At 44.7% G+C, this 19,893-nt stretch overlaps 1 protein-coding gene across 1 annotated transcript in view; it reads left to right on the top strand.

Moving 5' to 3' along the window:
• LAMB1 (laminin subunit beta 1) overlaps positions 1-19,893 on the top strand; it is a 373,674-nt gene that overhangs the window by 159,000 nt on the left and 194,781 nt on the right. Inside the window, exons 13-17 of the mRNA XM_069629156.1 lie at positions 9,451-9,586; positions 9,678-9,836; positions 9,993-10,120; positions 10,234-10,357; positions 19,603-19,807. Of these exons, the coding sequence (XP_069485257.1) occupies positions 9,451-9,586; positions 9,678-9,836; positions 9,993-10,120; positions 10,234-10,357; positions 19,603-19,807 (752 nt within the window). The remainder of the gene's footprint in view (positions 1-9,450; positions 9,587-9,677; positions 9,837-9,992; positions 10,121-10,233; positions 10,358-19,602; positions 19,808-19,893) is intronic.

Raw genomic sequence — 19,893 nt, 5'->3', positions numbered from 1 at the left:
ATGAGTTTTGCTACCAGTGGTCCTGATTGGACCACTGTTGGGTTGTGTGTTTGGGGCAGATCGGTCATTGGCTAGTGGGGGTTGCTGCTCTTACCGGGCTTTTTGCATAAGAAGACCCCTGCACCCACTCTGGAGAGATCCTGGAAGAAACAGAAGGAGCCAAGACTCCTGTCCAGTTACAAGATGTGCACAGAGACTGTGGACCTGTTGAAAGAAGACTTGGCAACCAACGTCTGCTGCTGCCCTGGTAGAACCCTGTCCTGTAGAAGTACTTCAGCCGTCCTGTGAGGGAGCTGTGACCCTTTGAGTGGAGGGAACATCAATTTTCAACATCCACTCGGAGTCCTGCAAAGAAGAGCCTTCAGAAGTGCCTTGGGACCACCCTGTGACTGACCAACTCCGAGTTTGGGCTACTGTGCTGACATCGCCATTCTGAGTTGAGGCTTGGAACCTGGGGGATCCTCAGCTTGTGCTACAATACATACCTCTGTGTAATTTCGTGGTCCTATCACCAAGGGGACCCGAGATAGGAGGGAAAGTCTGACCGCAACAAGTGAGTCCCTTTGCGTCGCCGTGCATTGGTTGCTGTCATCAGAAACTGCTTACCTGCATCTATTCCTGTCCTGCGAGGGGGTTCTGCATCGAGTTTTGCTGCTTTCTTCTACTGAGAGTCCTTGCACCAGCATCAGACACTGACCAGGAGAGTTGCTTGAACCTGCAACCCCTGGGGATCAAGGGCTGTGGCTGATGGTGGGAAAATCAACCTCGGATCTTCTTCAACCGACCTGCCAAGTCTCATGTAGAATCAGAGTACAGGGGGTGTGTTATAGCGATACTTACCTGCCCCCTAAACTCCCTTTAAAAGTTCGATAAACTTTTCTAATACTTTGGCTTTGCCATAGCTTGTTCACACAAGCACTCCGAAGTTGGGAACACGTTTGTTAGCTAGTTTAACTCATCCCCTGAAACTTGGAACTGTTCACTGGACCCCAGTGATCCTACCGTCATTTTTTTCCAGCTTCACAAACTATGTGGAATCTTTGCTGAACATGGCCCCAGACAAGTTAGGGTTGGACTCTGTGGACTTGTAGTGCTAATACTAATCTGTACCTTTCTTTTCAGGGGCTTGATAGGTATTGTGCCCTTCACCCATAGTATATATGTATCCAATTTTTAGTATTGTGTGATATTACGTGTTAGTCATTTTTCACTGTGTGTTTTGGCCATGAGTAAAGATGTATTTTTATACCTAATTGTCTAAGTGTAATCCTTGACTGCTGCACTGTGAACTCATTGTGGAGCTCTTACAAGCTCACCAACTCTTGAGACTTGGCCTAGACCACTTGTCACTGCTACATTGGGCTGGTTTGGCTACAGCTCCCAGAGTTGTACCTGTCACAATACAGGTTGGCCTTCTATACATCTGTCAACCAGGCCAGAGTATAGAAAATCAGTCCTAACAATTGGGCACCATCCTGGGTGGGGAGATGTGTGGGTGTGTTTGTGGGGTGTGTGTGTGTGTGTCAGTCAGCCTTTGGCAGGAACCCTTGGGTGTCCCCGCCTAGGCTCCAGATTGTCTGGGCAGGCAGGAATTGGGGGAGTTTTTCACTCCCCTCCCCTTTGTCTGCATGAGTACCTGAATGGAACCAGCTCCCACTGAGGGTATGAAGGAGCGGAGGGGGGTTGGCTGTCTTGATTGGACAGCCACCTGCCCCTTTCTAAAAAAGTGCTGAGATTGCAGAGGAGTGTGTGCTGAAACTGTATAAAAGGTGAGGCTTCCGAGGTGAAAGGCAAGTTGACCACTGGAAGCTGAAGTAACGGAAGAAGATGGCCAACAGAGACACCTGCAGACTCTTTGCAACACTGTGAAGCGAACACTGCTGCCCTGACCCTGTCTTCTGTGCAACAGAGAAACTCTGAAGATGACAAGTCCTTCCCTTTGACTGACTGGTGGGAACAACCAGTCCCACGAAGAAAGATTTGAGACATTTCCTGAGGTCCTGTGAGTTTTCAGAGCTGCGAAACTGCAATACCAGGAGACCTGCTGCCCATTCCAAGTGCATCATTGTGTGAAGGCCGAACTCTTCCAAGTCTTTGAGCCCTCAAGGACACTCCAGAGACCTGATAATATTCGCCCAGATCTCCTCAGCGGAGTGTGTGACTGTGAGAAGCGAAGAAGATTGACTGGGAGAATCGCATCCTTTGTTGGTGCTGCAGAAAAGGCGCCAAAACCGCATAGTGACCAGGGAAGTTGCTGAGAGCCGTGCCAGAGGTCCTCTGTGGAGACTGCTGCTGAGAGATCTCGTCCATTGTCCTGCCTTGCATCTTCAGACCAAGGAATCAGGAGGTTGAGTCCAGCGCCGCCACATTGAGAATCCAGCCACAATCTTTTCTTCTAACCTAAGGTAATGTGGGGAGAAAGTTATTGATTACCTTGATCCGTGAAGTTGCTGCAGAGCATTGGAGTGCACATAGGTGTCCAGGGCACCCCCACTTACCATGTTTACTGTGATTGGCTACCTACTGTGGCTAGTGTCCAAACATGGCCGTGTCAGGAAGTGGATTGGGACTGTCTGATCCTAATCCACAAACTGGTTTCTGTTAGGGGAGTTTTCCAAAAGTCCACTGTGAGGTAGATGTTGCAAAACTATCCCAATGGTTTGTAGATCCCCCCAACTCATTATTATTATTATTATTATTATTATTATTATTATTATTATTATTATTATTATTGGTGGTCTGTCCTACTCATGGAACCTTGGTAGAGTGGCAGAGCAGTTAGGCTTATCATAAAATGAAGATGTGAGCTGTAGGTAAGTACACTGAACCTAGTTAGTAATGCAATTCGGAGAAATATTAAAATATAATTTATTATATATACACAAGAATAACTTTTAAATACTTTGCACATTGAACCAAAATACCTTTCAAAGGCCACTGCCTATTTTGTAGTTGCTCGTGGGTTACAATTGTTAAAGCGTTTGACATAAATGACTGTTACACCGTATTGGCGGTTCTACCACGCACTCGGGTAAGACCAAGGGAATACAGTAATCACATTTAGTTAGCAAAAGCACATAAGATGTTGTCTCTTTGGAACGAAAACAGTTGATTAGGTAAATGCTAGCGAGCTTAAGGTTATAGAGGCAGTTTCTTCACACAGCAAGGCTTTTAAAGTCCTAAAAATGCAACCCTAGCTAAAAGGCAATTCAGAAAAAGGCTCAAGTCCTGTGAATCAGCAGAAAATGAAAGGTTCCTGTGGATACTTGTCTCTACTCTTAGATGAAAACCACAATTGGAGACCCTGCTAAGGACTTGCTAAAGGGACACAAGCAACAAATTGGGTCAGAAATGAGGGGGGGTACCCTGGACACCTCTACTTGCAATCAAATGCTCTGGAGCGAATTTACGGATCAAGGTGAGCAATATCTTTCTACGCACAGTACCTTTTGGTTAGAAGTAATATTCGTGGCTGGATTCTCCTCGTTGTGGCAGCGCTGGACCCTGACCTCAGGATTCCTTTGTCTGTTGATGAAAGACAGGACCGTGATCTCTTAGCAGCAGTTTTGAGACAGGACCTCTGGCATGGATTTTGCATAGTTCTATAGTTACCAACTATGGTCCCATAGTTCTCTGAGGTACCTGTAGTACCCAGTGAGACCTAGGAAGGCTCTCATGTGAGTTTGAGTAGTAGGGGTGGCCCAGTCTTGTACAGCTTGTACTTTGCTAGGAAATGGCCTAATTTCACATCCTACTACCTCATGGCCAAAGTAGACCACTTTACTCTGACCAATTTCACATTTACAAGCCTTTATGGTCAGGTGGGCCTGTTCCAGAACCTGCAAAACATATCCTAGGGGCATAAGATGTTCTTCCAAAGTGGGGCTGAACACTGCAATACCATCCAAGTATGCCATGCAGACGTCTTCTAACCCATTCAGAACTTGATTAACCATCCTCTGAAATGTAGCAGGTGCATTCTTGAGTCCAAAAGGCATAACCTTAAACTGGTATAAGCCTCCTTTGGTGGAGAATGCAGTTTTCTCCTTGGCATGATCTGTCAGAGCTATTTGCCAATAGCCTGAGGTCAGGTCAAATATACGGAGGAACTTGGCTGAACCAAGTTTGTCCACCAACTCATCTGTCCTGGATAAAGGATGGGTATCAGTCGTGGGCACTGCATTAAGAGCTCTATAGTCAACACAGAATCTCACCTCTTTGGTGCCTGTTTTTGGCACTAGTACAACTGGACTAGACCATGGACTTGTATACTGCTCAAAGACCCCAAGATCAAGCATTTTCTTGACCTTTTCTTTGTGTGTTCTGACATTCTGTAACCCCTGCTTTTGACAGGGATTGTCACCAGTGAGAATATCATGCTGGCCCCAAGGGGTCAAGTCTGGTGTCAGTGTAAACAAGGAGGCAAACTGATTCAACAGAGCCTTTCATTCCTCTTGTTGTTGCAGTCAAATCTGAAGAGAGTTTAACTCCTTAAATTGTCTCAGAAGGTTGTCCCCTGAGGAGATCAGGGAGAGGCTCACTATTCTCCTCATCCTGATCAGAGGCTAGAAGCAATACTCCTAGTTCTGGTCTGGAAACAAGCCTTCAAATGGTTAGTGTGATAGACCCTAATGGTCACCTTGGGTTATCCAAGTCCACTAAATAGTTAACCTCTCCAAGCTTGCCTACAATCTTGAAGGGTCCAATCCAATTTACCTGTAAGGTCCTCTGCCTTGTAGGTACCATAACCAGTACAAGTTGGTCTGGAGTAAACTCCACCATGTTGGCTTTCTAGTCATGCCAATGCTTGACCAGAGCCTGACCTGCTTTCAGGTTTTCTGAAGCTTGTCATCAGTGCCATCCTCTTTCTGAGGCCTAGCACATAGTCAGTGACTCTCACTGGCTGTAAGGAAGGAGCACTCTCCAACCCTTCCTTGATCCGGGCCAAAGGGCCTCTTGACTGGATTACCATAAAGAAGTACAAAGGGGCTGAAACCAACCCCTGCTTGAGGGACTTCTCTATACGCAAAGAGAAGGCATGGCAACAGAAGGTCCCACTTTCTTCTAAGGCGTTCCTCTAAAGCACCTATCATGCTCTTCATAGTACAGTTAAACCTCTCCACCAACCCAATGGTTTGGGGATGGTAGGCTGTTGAGAAATTGTAAGTCACGCCACAGTTCTTCTACATGGGCTGCATGTAGTGGGACATAAAATGTGATTCCCCTGCTTCCTTAGGAAAACCTACTCTGGTAAAAATATCAAGGAGGGACAGACTCTGAGGTTCTACCTGGATTTCAGACGTTGCACTCAACTACAGATTTCTCGACCCCTGGCACTCTGTTCTTGCAGGAGCGAAGAAGTACAGCCAGTCAGGAAAGATGGTCATCCGGGTTAGTTGGTCCCACTAACCCAAGAGAAGTCGGCATATCTTCCGGAGCTTCTCGAAAAAGGAGTTTCAGCACAGCAGAAGGGCTTCACCGAGCAATTCAAAGGTCCAGGAGGATGCAGCAAGCTTCGTTCCCAGTTTCTTCGGGTATTTCTCCCAGTGGTCGACTCTGCTCTAGTCCCAAAACCCTCATCTTTTAAGCAGGTTTCTCCCATTTAGGCACAGCCTAGGCTGTCAATCACACAGGAGTGTAGGACAGCCAGACGTCAGGACTCGTTGCATTTTGGCATTCCTAGAGACAAAGGACAACAGAATTCCGGGAACCTCCCTCACATCCTGCCTCTCCAGACACACTGGAGCTAGAGGTGGGCTTCAGGACTGAAGCCCGCCAAAGGCAAAACAAAGGGCTTAATGCACAGAGTAAAAACCCATGAAAGACCTCACAAACTGAAAATGGCAAAAAAAAGACTGGGCCATTTTGACAATGGTCACCCATGGGTTCTGTACTGCAGCTGAGGGTACAGCCTGCAGTAGGAAAGCACAAAAATTAAACCATTGCCACCCGCCATTTAAAGAAGTGAAGGTAGCATACAAATGTTACATGAAAATCTAGGATAAGGGACTACTAGGTCACACCCTAGCACTCCACATAAGGTGGGGTGTGCTGGACCTACAAAGAGAAAACGTAAGTAAAGTCAATTTCACTTTACTATTCTTGAAAACAGTATTTCACAGAAGAAAAGGTATTTAAACCTTATGAGAAATCTTAAGGATTTCTCTGACACTGAACTGACGGTGCTGTCTGTCACCATACAAAAAGTAGATACCAAATGGATTTGTCAAACTCCAAAAAATGAAGGAAATACATAATCCAAATCAATCAAAATACATGAGCGAGTGAGAAAAAGGGCTCACTCACTCCAGGCTTAAAATTAAAAAGTCCTAAAGTTAAGCAAAAGAGCTGGGGGTCTCTAAGGTTAACATTCTTGAAGTACTTTGAAAGATCTCTCTGTTAATGATGCTTGCTCAGATTTAACATAAATTGTACCCCGAGTCACAAATCTTGGTTGTGGGTTAGGAATATTAAAATGGCAATATGCCATCACCTGTTTTGGCAACCCATAACGGCACTGCCTTTCAGAGGACAAATACTGTCTCATATGCCACAGGATCTCCTCATAATCCTTAGCCGACTCTTGTCCCAGGTGATCCTCCTGTAGTACACCACCCCCAAGGTCAGGATCCTGAAGTGTCTGCCTTTCCCTGGCCACCTGGGAGGAGACTTTAGGCAGGGTTTCAGTGAGGGATCCGTTGGATGCTTCAAAATATATAGCTTTTATTTAGAATTGTGTGATATTACATGCTATGAGTACATTTTCATTGTGTTATATGGCCATAAATAAGGAAGTATTTTTAAAGCTGTTGTCTAAATGTGTTCCTTGACTTTTCATTGTGTGTACTCATTGAGGACCCCTTACCAGGGTCACCCCTCCTGAGACTTGGCCTTGAGCACTCGCTTTGCTACCTTGAACTAGTTTGGCTACAGCTCCCAGAGTTATCCCTGTCACTAAACCAGGTTGGCCTTCTAGACATCTGTCCACGAGTGAGAGTATAGAGAATCAGCCCTAACTTTGTTTATTTTTCAACTGGCACCTTCATAGTTAGATTGGGATACACAATTGCTGAAAGTCCAAAATAAATCACGCAAACTAAAAGGGGCGATTTGAGTCCCCTAATGGTAGTCATTGAGTAGAGGCTATATCCTTGCTTCACCCCTGCCAACTCATTAATGGATATTATTGAGTGGAGGGTAAATACAAGTAGGTATTTATTTTTTGGTTCAATGGTGATTAATTAGTGTGAAACCAGTAGACCGGCCAACACATTTAATATTCCTTGTGCCACTCTAATATTGATTATCCAGTGTTGGGGAGAATTCTCATAAATGTGATAATACCCTTCACCTTAGAGACCCCCAGCAACTTTGCTGGATTTTGAGAACTTGATTTTCTGACCTGGAGAGAGTGAGAGCCTTTTTTCCCACTCATGTATTTTGATGTATATTTTACTCTTGTGTTCTTTGATTATGGTGTTTTAAGACAACTCCCTAGGCATCATATTGTCATGTGTCACACAGCACCCTCAGTGCAGTGACACAGGGAAGCCTTTTAGGCTGTACCAAGGTTTAAATACCTTCTGTCGGATAAACTATTGTTTCCCAGAGAATGTAAAGTTAAATTGACTTTACTAGTCTTTTTAAATTCCTAGGCCAGCGCACACTTCCTATGGAAATGGCTGGTGGCAGTGGTTTTACAACAAACTACCATGATTTTTCCCGATCGCGAACACCAGTAGCTAAAAATTACTGGAGCCATGTTTTACAAGATGGTGTCTGAGCCCCCTTTATTTAAACTGGTCCTGGTCTTCTTTTTTCGCCATTTCTTTTTGGAAAGGTCCTTCTAAAGTTTCTCTGCGCGCCAAACTAGGTTTGGTCCCTTTATTCCTACGCCTCTGGCGGGCTTCAGGACTGAAGACCGTCACTGGCGCCCGAGTGTCTGGGCAGGGCAGGAAGTGAGGGAGGTGCCCGATACTCCCTGTGCCTAGTCTCCTTGGAGACCCAAATACACCCTGGCGTGATTGGCTGACTGTCCGGAAAGGACAGCCACCCTGCTGTGAGTGGCAGCTAGGCTGGAATGAATGGGAGAAAACTGTTTAAAAGGCGAGTCTCTTGGACTGAAAGGCAGTCGACCACTGGAACGAAAGAACTGAAGACGAGCTTGAAGAGGACAGTTGCTGCAACTACTGGACCGTTGGTTTACTGGTGGAGCCCTGCTGCAAGTCCGAATCGCCAAGTTCACCTCGACAGAGAAGCCCCTTCAAGGACGACTACTTCCTTTGAGTTGGTGGGACTAATCAACTCGTAAGCCACCTGGATACCATTCTCAGAGCTGGTTAAGATTAACCAGGGAGAAGGACACCAACTTGTGTGCTTGAACAGCAACCGGAATCAAGGATTTGCCAATTTTCTAGCTTTGTGATCCGTCCCTGTGCAGTGCAGGAGTCCCCCAACGTCCTACCTCTTGTCCCCACGATTGAGGCTCAGGAAGAGCGAGATCTGCAGGAACTGCCAAGAACAGAAGTCTTCAGCTGTATCTTTTTCTTCAATATAAGGTACTGTGAAAACCTGACCGAGAGAATTTACCTCTCACCATGAAAGTTTGTGTAACTTTGGCAACTTGCATGCCTAGTCAGCTTTCTTCCGTGAACTACTTCTAAGAACCGTGGCAAAGACATTTCCGTTTTAAATACCAGAACTGGTTACTTGTACAAGACACTGGTCCATTGACTTTGGCCTATCTATTGCATTGAATCGACTCCTCCGGTGAACTCAAACTATTTGCACTGTTTTAAAGTAACTGTAATATTCGTTTTATCAACTTATGCGTTTTTTTGCTCCTACTTCAAGGGAGCTCAACTGCTTAGTAATCAGTATTGTAGTATACTTTTTGTGTAATATTGGTTGCCTCCTTTAGTGAATTCTTTCTAAAGGATTGCGTAATAAATGAATAAATGTTTTGCCAAGAAATCTTGAGTGTAAGTGGCTATCTGAATACTTACTATTGTAAACCTTTGTTGAACACCCTTACAAGCTCACAGTCCCTCTTGAGATAAGCCTGGATGCTCAGCTCGCTACCAAAAACTGTGTGGTACAGACTTTTACCAAAGGTTAGTTTTGCTTACACCTGTAGTCCTAGTTGTGTGTAGCGGTCCCAGAGGGTACTGCATACAAACTTTGCCTAACATCCAGAAGAGGGAATCTGTGTGTTTGGCTAGTCGGCAAGGTTTCTGGCATCTTTTGCGGAGCTTGTCAGAGCTAGTTGTGAGGAGACAGCAAGTGGTCTCAACATAATTGCCAATCTAATTGTTTCCGACATTCCACCTGTGAGCCTTGCCTTTTGTTTTACTTCTTGCTCTGCTGAGTTTCTGGTTTCCAGAATGTTGTAATATGCTAACCTATCAAGCTAACAAATGGATAAAGCTTCGTACATTCTTATTCTTTCAGTTGTTCAGCCGAGTCGGGCCAGTGCCAGTGCAGACCACACATGATTGGACGCCAGTGCAATGAAGTGGAATCCGGCTTTTACTTTTTTGCACTTGATCACTACACGTACGAAGCAGAAGAAGCTAACTTTGGCCCTGTGCGTAGATTCATGTTTTGGACTACTTTACTTGCTGAATTCTCTACTGAAACACTGTCTAAGTATTCGGCTTATTCCCTTTTCTGCATAGGGAGTAAGCATAGTGGAGCGCCAGCAGCCCCAGGATCGAAGTCCGTCGTGGACCGGCATTGGGTTTGTGAGGGTGCCTGAAGGATCATACCTGGAATTCTACGTCAACAACATTCCCCATTCCATGGAGTACGATATCCTTATTCGCTATGAACCCCAGGTAAATGGGATGCTGCTCTCTCCAAGAAAGTAGTCCATGCAATTTATTTTATTTAATACAGTGCTCACTGAATTAATCACAATACAGCAGAAATTGGCTTGCTTTGCAGCATTTTATTCAGGCTTGCTACGTGTGTTAATGAAACTGTTCTTGCAGTTACCAGAAGAGTGGGAGGAGGCCGTGATCACAGTAATTCGACCTGACAAAGTTCTTACCAGCAGCCGATGTGGTAATACTGTACCTGATGATGACAACCAAGTTGTGTCCTTGGCACCGAGTTCAAGGTCAGTAGGAAATGGCTGTGTGGGAGATTAATACTCTAAAAATATATATAATATATATATATAATTTTTTTTTGTGTACTGGTCCCATTGTTGTACGTATTTTTCCTTTTCAGATATGTCGTCCTTCCACGACCAGTGTGCTTTGAGAAGGGACTAAATTATACAGTTCGGTTGGAATTGCCACGTTATTCGTCTTCCAATTTTGATGTGGAAAATCCTTATACACTTATAGATTCTGTAAGTATAATTCACTTTTAATTTTCCGTTTTTTAGTAGTGGTTGGATTCTGAATAGTCTGCAAAACACCATTGCACACAATTTCTCCATTTTATTACTGCAGAAACTGCAACAAATGATGTTTGTGAAACATGTCACAACATGTTAGGGAGATTTATAATTCTTTTGCTTCATCCACTCTCCTATTGAGACCCTAGCACTTTCTGCTGGGCTTTTTCTTTAATCCTGAATGAGTGGAGCCTTTTTCCACTCATTTATTCTTATGGGCTCTGTCTTTTGGATCTTTTTCTTTTGTATTTTACTGTCCTATGGAGTCTACTTTACTCCACATCTCTTGCGGCATATGTATTTTTACTGTTGCAGCACACGGCTCCTTATGGGCAGTGTTGCTGGGGACCCTTTGGGTCCTCCTTTGAGATTATTTTCTATATCCTAGAGTAACTGCAGTTCTTAGTAGTGCGACAGATACTTGGTATCCCCCTTCCCTCTGCATCTGTGACATTTACGTCACATAGACAATCTCCGAGTTATGGCTGGTGGCAGTGGACATGTTCCACCAACTATTGTGTGAATTTTCTACCGCATGCTATGTCCCTAGCCCTGTTTATACACAATAGGGTCACCCAAGTATTAACTTGGTGGCTCCTTTCTTTATTCACCATTACAAGCGTGGTTGTTCTTTGTCACCCCTTCTTTTAACATCCTCGGTGGGGGAGGCCTGGGTGTGTTTGGCCTTTGGCGGGAACCCTTGGGTGTCCCCGCCTAGGCTTCAGTGTGTCTGGGCAGGCAGGAAGTGGGGGAGGAGGTTTTTACTGCCCTGCCCTTTGTCTGCCTGAATGGGACCAGCTCCAACTGGGGGGTGGGGGTCTGGCTGTCCTGATTGGACAGCCACCCACACCTTTCTGTAAATTGCTGAGGGAGATTGCAGAGGAGTGTGTGCTGGAACTGTATAACACTTCCTACACCAATTATGCGGATGACACCCAGATACTCATCCCTATCACTGGCGATTATGTAACAGATGCCAAAGCTCTCAATACAGTCTACACTGTCATTCAAGCCTGGATGGCTCATCATGGGCTTTGCCTTAATGATGGAAAGACGGAATTAATCATTCTTGGATCTCAATACAAACTCACTAAACTTGACCCCAAGTTAAATTCCTTCATTATTGACGGGAACGATATTAAAGTCTCCAACGTCACTAAAACACTTGGAATATATCTCGACTCTATCCCTCAATCGACAAACCAACGCAGTTGTCTCAGCATCATCCTATACTTGCAAATTGATTACAGCATGTCGCCCCTTCTTGACTACGGAAAACTGTCTGATTCTCGCCAGAACCCTCATCATGTCCAAAATCGATTACTGCAACGTCCTCTACCTAGGGACTAGTCAAAGAAACATTGATAAACTCCAGGTCATGCAGAACAACACCATAAGGGCAGCTCTCAACGTTCCTAGGCGTTCCCACATATCTAACACGAGACGCAATTTGCACTGGCTACCCATCACTCACTGCATATCCCTCAAAGCACTTGTTCTAACACACAAGGCCCTTTCCACGCGCTTCATACAACACACAGCAACTAGACCACTAAGATCTTCTCAGGCTCATACGCTGACTATTCCCAGTTTCAAGCTACAGACAGCCGGAGGCTCGAGCTTCCCTGTCCTCGCGGCTAAGCTCTGGAACACTCTTCCCAATGCTCTCAGAAATGTTCCTCACATCTTTGCCTTCAAAGCTAAAACTAAACTGTGGTTACATGAACGAGATGCCCTAGCCTCCTCTTTATAAGCCTACATCTGTCAATTTCATTACCGGCTGCTCATTGTACATAGACTGTTTTTATACTGCATTCTTAGATTCGCTCCACTCCTCTCTGTTGATGCTCTGAACTCTATTTAAATATGTGTAAAAATGTAAAGTGTATCTATTTGCTGTAACTTGTAACCGCCTCCTTAAACATGCGCCCAGATGCCCCGGGGCAAGGTGCGCACTATAAATAAACAAATACAAAATACAAATAAAAGGTGAGGCTCCTGAGGTGAAGGGCAAATTGTCCACTGGAAACTGAAGTAACCGATGAAGATTATCAGAGATGCATGCAGACCCTTTGCAACACCATGAAGCAACCACTGCTATCCTGACCCTATTTTCTGTGCGACCGAGGGACTCCGAAGAAGTGGTGTATGCCAATCTCTCAGGGTATAGAGTTTTGGGAGTGATACCAAGTATCTCTCTATCCTTCCTTAGTAACTTTAGTTACTTGAGGATACAGAAAAATAATCTTAAAGGAGGACCCTAAGGGTCCCCAGCAACACGGCCCATAAGGAACTGTGTGCTGCAGTTGTAAAACACAGATGCCTTTAAGGGCTATGGAGCAGGCAAACTCCATAGTACAGGTAGCATACAAAGTATAGAGTTCCAAAATATAGAGCCCACAAGAATGAATGAGTGGAAAAAGGCTTCACTCATTCAGGATTGAAATAAAGCATTAAAATGATAAATCTCCCTAACATCCATTACCCCAGCTACTATCATTATATTTATGAATTTGTTCAGCGTTTGTTAAAATAATGCACATCACTTTGTGTAAAAGTGCTTTATAAATTTTAAAAAAATGGACCAAGTGACCGAATCTTCTCATTCCACGAATGTTGCTATTTGCAGAAAGTTACAAAATCTCTGATTTTGTAAAATGGATTTCATAGTTGCATTTTGAAATTGCGCAAAGGCATAGATGGGCAGGGAAAGCGTTAAATAGTGGGTGGGAAGTGGTATTGAAAAGGTTGGTATGGTCGAACATCATTTTAATTGAGGGGAAAAGGACTAATATAAAATTGTTTCCCATGTGTGGTCTAATGGGAAGCCTTTTTCCATACAGAGTACAATTAACTTATGACTCATATTTGTTCCCCGTTGTTAGGCAAAGCATGGATGCACTGGGAACACTACAAACCTCTGACTACAGGTATAGGAAACCAAACCTTAGGTATAAGCTTGTACTACACACTTTTGGGAGCGTGTTGCGCAGCCAGGCTTATCTCAAGAGGGGTCAATGTGAGCTGTAGAGGAGTTGCACAGAGTTTCACAATGACGAGTGTTCAAATAAACTCTTACACTCAACGTTTCTTGCATAAACAATTATTAATTTATTTATCAGTCAGTTAGAATAAGCCTTCTTCAGAAGGGAGCAGTATAATAGTAACACACAAGTACACTTCAATACTGTACAGTCTTAGTTTCTAAATCAGTAAATAGCCTTTTGGAATGGTTCACAGACACAACCTACACCCTCAGGTGACTTTAATAGCTGGGGTGCTGTTGAACTTAATATCTTACTGTTGGCATTTAGAATACTGTTATAAGTTGGTAAAAGGAAAAGATTATTAGAACAAGAGACCACAACTATTCTTAAGCAGGAAAATACTTTTGGATCCCCACAGCAGAGTCATTTAGTATAACAGGCTAGGCCAAAGTCAATGGGCAAAAGTCTTATATAGGATGAAGCACTTCTGGCAGGTAAGTAGAAAAGCCTTTGCACAATGTTTTAGACGTCTTTGAAGAAAAGAAGAATCAAATATAGGGCCACAAACAGTTAGACTTGTGAGTGGTAGAAGATTCAAGCAACTCTACAGCAAGAGGTAGGTTCTCTCAGACTTTGTACAGTACCTTTGCATTGAAGAAAAAGTGCATCAGATGACTCCTGTTCCTCTGCCGATCTCACTGTTCCTGGGCCTCAGTCGTGGGGACAAGAGGGAGGACTTCTGGGGACTCCTGCAATGGGACAGTCACCGCTCGCAACCAGCAATCTTCAAACCAGTGGCTGTTCAGTGTTTCAGCTCCTCGTCTCTACAGCAAATAGCAGCACTGCGGTTCCTGGCTGTTGAGATGGACTTTCCTTGCTTCTGCTTCTGGGGTCCCGCACTCTGTTCATGAGGCTCAGGCTCGGTCGGTCCTGCTTCCTGGGAGTCCGGAGGATCTTCCAAAAGCTCTAGGCCAGCTTAAACGCAATGCACACAATATGGTGTTCCTCTCCCTGGCTGTACAGCTTCCAGCAGCAACTCTTGGAAATCCAACCAGCTCTGAGATGGATGTCCAGGTGGCTTACTTTGGAGTTGATTGGTCCTGCCAACTCAAAGGGAGAAGTCGTCCTTGCAGGGGCTTCTCTGTCGATGCGAACTTGGCGTTACAGCGCTGCAGCAGGGCTTCACCAGGCAAACCAATGGTCAAGGAGTTGCAGCAGGCGTCCTCTTCAAGCTTTTCTTTGGTTCCTTTGTTCAGTGGTCGACTCTGCCTTCCAAACCTTTATTCAGTTCTCTCCCATTCATCGCAGCCCAGCTATCACTCACCCAGCCCGATGGCTGTCCTTACCGTACAGTCAGCTGACCAATGACTACCGAGTGCATTTGGGTCTCATAGGAGACTAAGCACAGTGAATTGTGGGCACCTCTCTCACTTCCTGTCTACCCCAGACACTCTAGAGCCAGAAGCCAGTTTCACTCGTGACGCCCGCCAAAGGCAAAATGAACAAAGAGACCAGACCTGGTTTGGCGCGCAGAGTAAATCTCAAGAAGGACCTTTTCACAAAGAAATGGCAAAAAATGAAGACCAGGAGCCATTTTGACAAAGATGGCGCCCGTGGTTGCTTTACAGACGCTGTGAACGCAGCCTGTGGTAAATGCACACCATGGTAGTTCAAACGAAAACACTTCCACCAGCCATTCAGTGAGAAAAGGGTAACATAAAAATGTTACATGAGAAGCTAGACAAAGGGGATATTAGGTTACCCCTCCAGCACTCTATTGTAGGATAGTGTGTGCTGGGTCTAGAAGGTTACAATGGTAAGTAAAGTCAATTTCACTTTACTGTTCTGTGAAACAGTAGTTTATCCCAAAGAAGGTAGTTAAACCTTTGGGAAATCTGGTAGACTTCCCTGTGTCACTGACTGAAGGTGCTGTGTGATACAATGTAAAAGATGATGTCTATGGAGTTTCAGACTCCACAACCAAAAGAAACACACAGGTCAAATTCACATTAAAATACATGAGAGGGTTGGGAAAAGGGTCACACTCTCTCCAGGTTAAAATAATCAAGTCCTCAAAATCCAGCAAAGTTGCTGGGGGTCTCTAAGGTGAAGGGAATTAGCACATTTCTGAGAATTCTCCCTAACATACATGAGAAGCTAGACAAAGGGGATACTAAGTAACCCCTCCAGCACCCTATTGTAAGATAGTGTGTGCTGGGAGTTGGGGAGAATTCTCAAAAATGTGTTAATTCCCTCCACCTTAGAGACCCCCACCAACTTTGCTGGATTTTGAGGACTTGATTTTTTTACCTGGAGAGTGTGTGGCCCTTTTTCCCCACTCTCTGATGTATTTTAATGTAATTGTATACACAGTTTCTTTTTTGGTTATGGAGTCTAACCAACTCCATAGGCATCATCATTTACAATTGTCACAAAACACCTTCAGTGCAGTGCCACAGAGAAGTCTTCCAGATTTCCCAAGGTTTAAATACTTTCTCTGGCATCAACTACTGTTTACTTCCCATTGTACTTGCTAGACCCAGCACACTCTATTTTACAATAGATTGCTGGAGGGGTTACTAAATATCCCCTCTGTCTAAATGCTCATGTAACATCTTTTATGTTACCCTTTCCTCAATGGACTGGCTGGTGGCAGTAGTTTCGTTTTGAACTACCTAGGTTTGCATTTGCCGCGACCATCCGCGAACCCGGTAAACCGCGGGAGCCATCTTTTTCAAAATGGCATCCAGCCATCTTTGCTAAAATGGTGCTCGGTGTTTTCACCAGGTCTTTGTGTAAAGGTCCTTCTAGAGTTCTCTGTGTGCCAAACCAGGTTTGGTCTTTGTCCATTCACCTTTGGCAGGCTCAGGAATGAAACACGCCTCTGGCTACAGAGTGTCTGGGGTAGGCAGGAAGTGAGGGAGGTGCCAGAAACTCTGTGTGCTTGATCTCCTAGGAGACCCAAATTGACTCTCTGGTGATTGGCTGGTTGACTGTCCGGCAAGGACAGCCACTCTGCTGGGTGAGTGGCAGCTAGGCTGGAATGAATGGGAGAGAACTGAATAAAAGGAATGTCCTTTGGCTTGGAAGGAGAGTCAACCACTGGATGAAGGAACCGAAGAATAGCTTGAAGAGGACGCCTGCTGCAACTCCTGGACAGTTGGTTTGCCCGCGGAAGTCCTGCTCCAGTGACTACTTGCCAAGTTTGCATCGACAGAGAAGCCCTGCAAGGACGACTTCGCCCTTTGAGTTGGTGGGACCAATCAACTCCCAAGTAAGCCACCTGGACACCCATCTTGGAGCTGGTTGAATTTCCTCAGAGTTGCTGCAGGAAACCGTAGAGTGTGTGCGTTGCTTGTAAGCTGGCCTAAAGCCTTTGGAAGATCCTCCGGACTCCCACAAAGCAAGACTGACCAAGCCTGAGACCCCTCAGCAGAGTGCAGGATCCCAGAAGCAAGGACAGTCCACCTTGACAGCCAGGAACCGCGCTTATTGCTATTTGCTGTGCAAGGAGCTGAAACGCGAAACAGCCACTGAAAGTAAAGTTTGCTGGTTGCCAGTTTTGACAGAGCCAGTGCAGTGCTGGAGTCCCCCGACGTCCTCCCTCTTGTCCCTACGACTGAGGCCCAGGAACTGTGAGATCTGCAGAGCTGCACAGCCATAGAAGTCTTCAGCTGCATATTTTTCTTGTTTACAAAGGTACTGTAAAACAAGTCTAAGAGAACGTACCTCTTACTGTGAAAGTGCTTGCAACTTCTGCAAATCACAAGTCTAATCAGCCTGTGGCCCTACATTGATTCTTCTTTTTATCAAAGACTCCTAAGAACTTGTGCAAAGACTTTTCCGTTTGCTTACCTGAAGTGCTGCATCCTACATAAAGACTTTTGCCCATTGACTTTGGCTTATCTGAGTTGAATGGCTCTTCTAAGTGCTATCTGAAAGTATTTGCCCAGGTTATGAATATTTGTAATTTTTTGTGTTCTAATAATATTTTTCTTTTACCAACTTATTAAGAGTATTCTGAAAGCCAACAGTAAGATATTCATGTCCCCGGCACCCTTGTTACTGAAGTCACCTGTGGGTGTAGGTTGTGTCTGTGGGCCATCCCAAAAGGGTCTTGTCTGATTCAGAAAAAGAAGGCGGCTTTATAACTGACTGATAAATTATTAATTGTTTATGCAAGAAACCTTGAGTGTTAATAGTTTATTTGAATACGTGTAACTGTGAGTCTTTGTGTAACTCCACTACAGCTCAAATTTCCCCTCTTGAGATAAGCCCGGCTGCTCAACACGCTACCAAAACTGTGTAGTACAAGCTTATCCTAAAGGTTGTGTTGCCTGTATCTGTAGTCATAGTTGCTTGTAGTGTTCCCACAGGGTACTGCATTCAAACTTTGCCTAACTCTGGGTCTAGAAAGTAACAAATTTAAGTACAGTCAATTTCACTTCACTGCTCTTGGAAACAGTAGTTTATCCAAGAGAAGGCATTTAAACCTTTGGGAAATCTGGAAGACTTCCCTGTGTCACTGCAGCAATGGTGTTGTGCGACACAATGTAAAAGATGATGCCTATGGAGTTTGTCAGACTCCACAACCAAAAGAAACGCAGAGTTCAAAATCGCATTAAAATACATGAGTGGGGGGGGAAAGGGTCTCATTCTCTCGGGTAAAAAATGTAAGTCCTAGAGGTAGAGAGGAATTGGCACATTTCTGAGAATTCTCCCTAACCGCTTGCGAGGGGCAGAGCTGGAATCGACTCTGCAAAAAAAAAACTACTGCAAGTCTACAGTGAGAACAAGCAAGCTACAGACGAGAGGTAAATACCCCTTCAGTCAAGACAGTACCTTAGGTTGGAAGAAGAGGATCCTGCTGGCGTCTGTTCTGGTTTCAGTCCTTATTCCTGTGCCTCAGCTGTGGGGACAAGAGGGAGGACGTCTATAGGACTCCTGTACTGTGGTTTGAAGGTCGGTGGCAGCAATGGGCTCTTTCCAAATCAGGGTCACTTTGCGGTTTTAGCTGGGTGCATTCAGGTAACCAAGGAGACTAAGGACCGGGAGTTTTGGGCACCTCCCTCGCTTCCTGCCCTGCCAGACACACTGGAGCCAGAGGTGGGTTTCAGCACTGAAGTCCACCAAAGGCAAAACAAACAAAGGGGCTAAACCTGGTTTGGCGGGCAGAGTAAAACCCAGGGAAAACCTCATAAGCAAGAAATGGCAAAAAAAAAGACGACCGGGGCCATTTTGACAAAATGCACCCATGGGTGCCCATAACTGCAGCTGAGGATTCAGCCTGCGGTAAAGACGCACAATGGTAGGAAAAATAAACCACTGCCACCAACCATTACATGTAGTAAGTGTAACATAAAAAATGTTACATGAGAAGGTAGGATAAGGGGCTTCTAGGTAACCCCCCAGCACTCCACATAAAATGGTGTCCTGGACCCACAAAGAGTAAATTCAATTTCACTTTACTATTCTTGGGAACAGTTCACACAAGAAAAGATATTTAAACCTTATGAGAAATCTAAAGAATTTCTCTGGGACACTGCACTAAAGGTGCTGTGTGTCACCATACAAAAAGTAGAGGCCTATGGAGTTTGTCAGACTCCAAAAACAGTGAAAACACAAAATCCAATCGGGTAAAAACACTTGAGGGAATGAGAAAAAGGTCTCACTCACTCCAGACTTAAAAAGTCCTAAAGTCCAGAAAAGAGCTGGGGTTATCCAAGGTTAAATGGAATTGGCACAAAAATGAGAATTCTCCCCAACATGGACCTGTAGTACATAAAACTAATCTGCACTTTTCTTTACAGGAGTTTGATTTGTGTTATGCCCTTCACTAGTGGCTGTATAGATGTATTTCTACCTGTTAGTAGTCATTTTTCATAGTGATATTTGCCCATAAATAAATAACTATTTGTATACATACTGTCTATGTGAAATTAGTGATTCCCATTGTGTGAACCCATTGTGGACCCTTTACAAGCTCACCACCTCTTGAGACTTAGCCTAGACCTCTTGTCACCGCTACCTTGATCTGGTTTGGCTACAGCTCCCCAGAGTTGTCCCTGTCACAATATAGGTTGGCCTTCTATACATCTGTCCAACAGGCCAGCATTTAGAAAATCAGTCCCAACAAATCCCAATTTTGAGTTTGGAACCTTTATTGTTAGATGGCCATTCGGCTATGACTTGCATGCTCTTCCATTACAGATGGTTCTCTTGCCCCACTGCAAGTCCCTGGACATCTTCAGCATGGGAGGATCTGGAAATGATGTGATCACGAACAGTGCCTGGGCCACTTTTCAACGATATCGATGTCTGGAGAACAGCCAGAGTGTTGTTAAAACACCCATGACCGATGTTTGCAAGAACATAATCTTCAGCATTTCCTCCCTGCTACATGAGGGGGCACTTGGTATGTCTAACCAGAAAGATGCCATCACAATTTGAGTGTTTTATTGTCTACTTTTAAAAAGATACCTGTTGGACTGCTTCTATAAC

Source organism: Ambystoma mexicanum, chromosome 12 (assembly GCF_040938575.1).
Source record: "Ambystoma mexicanum isolate Mex_15411 chromosome 12, UKY_AmexF1_1, whole genome shotgun sequence".
NCBI classification, from domain to species: Eukaryota; Metazoa; Chordata; class Amphibia; order Caudata; family Ambystomatidae; genus Ambystoma; species Ambystoma mexicanum.
The sequence above is the reverse complement of the archived record's forward strand: the minus strand, read 5'-3'. Positions and strand labels throughout refer to the sequence as shown.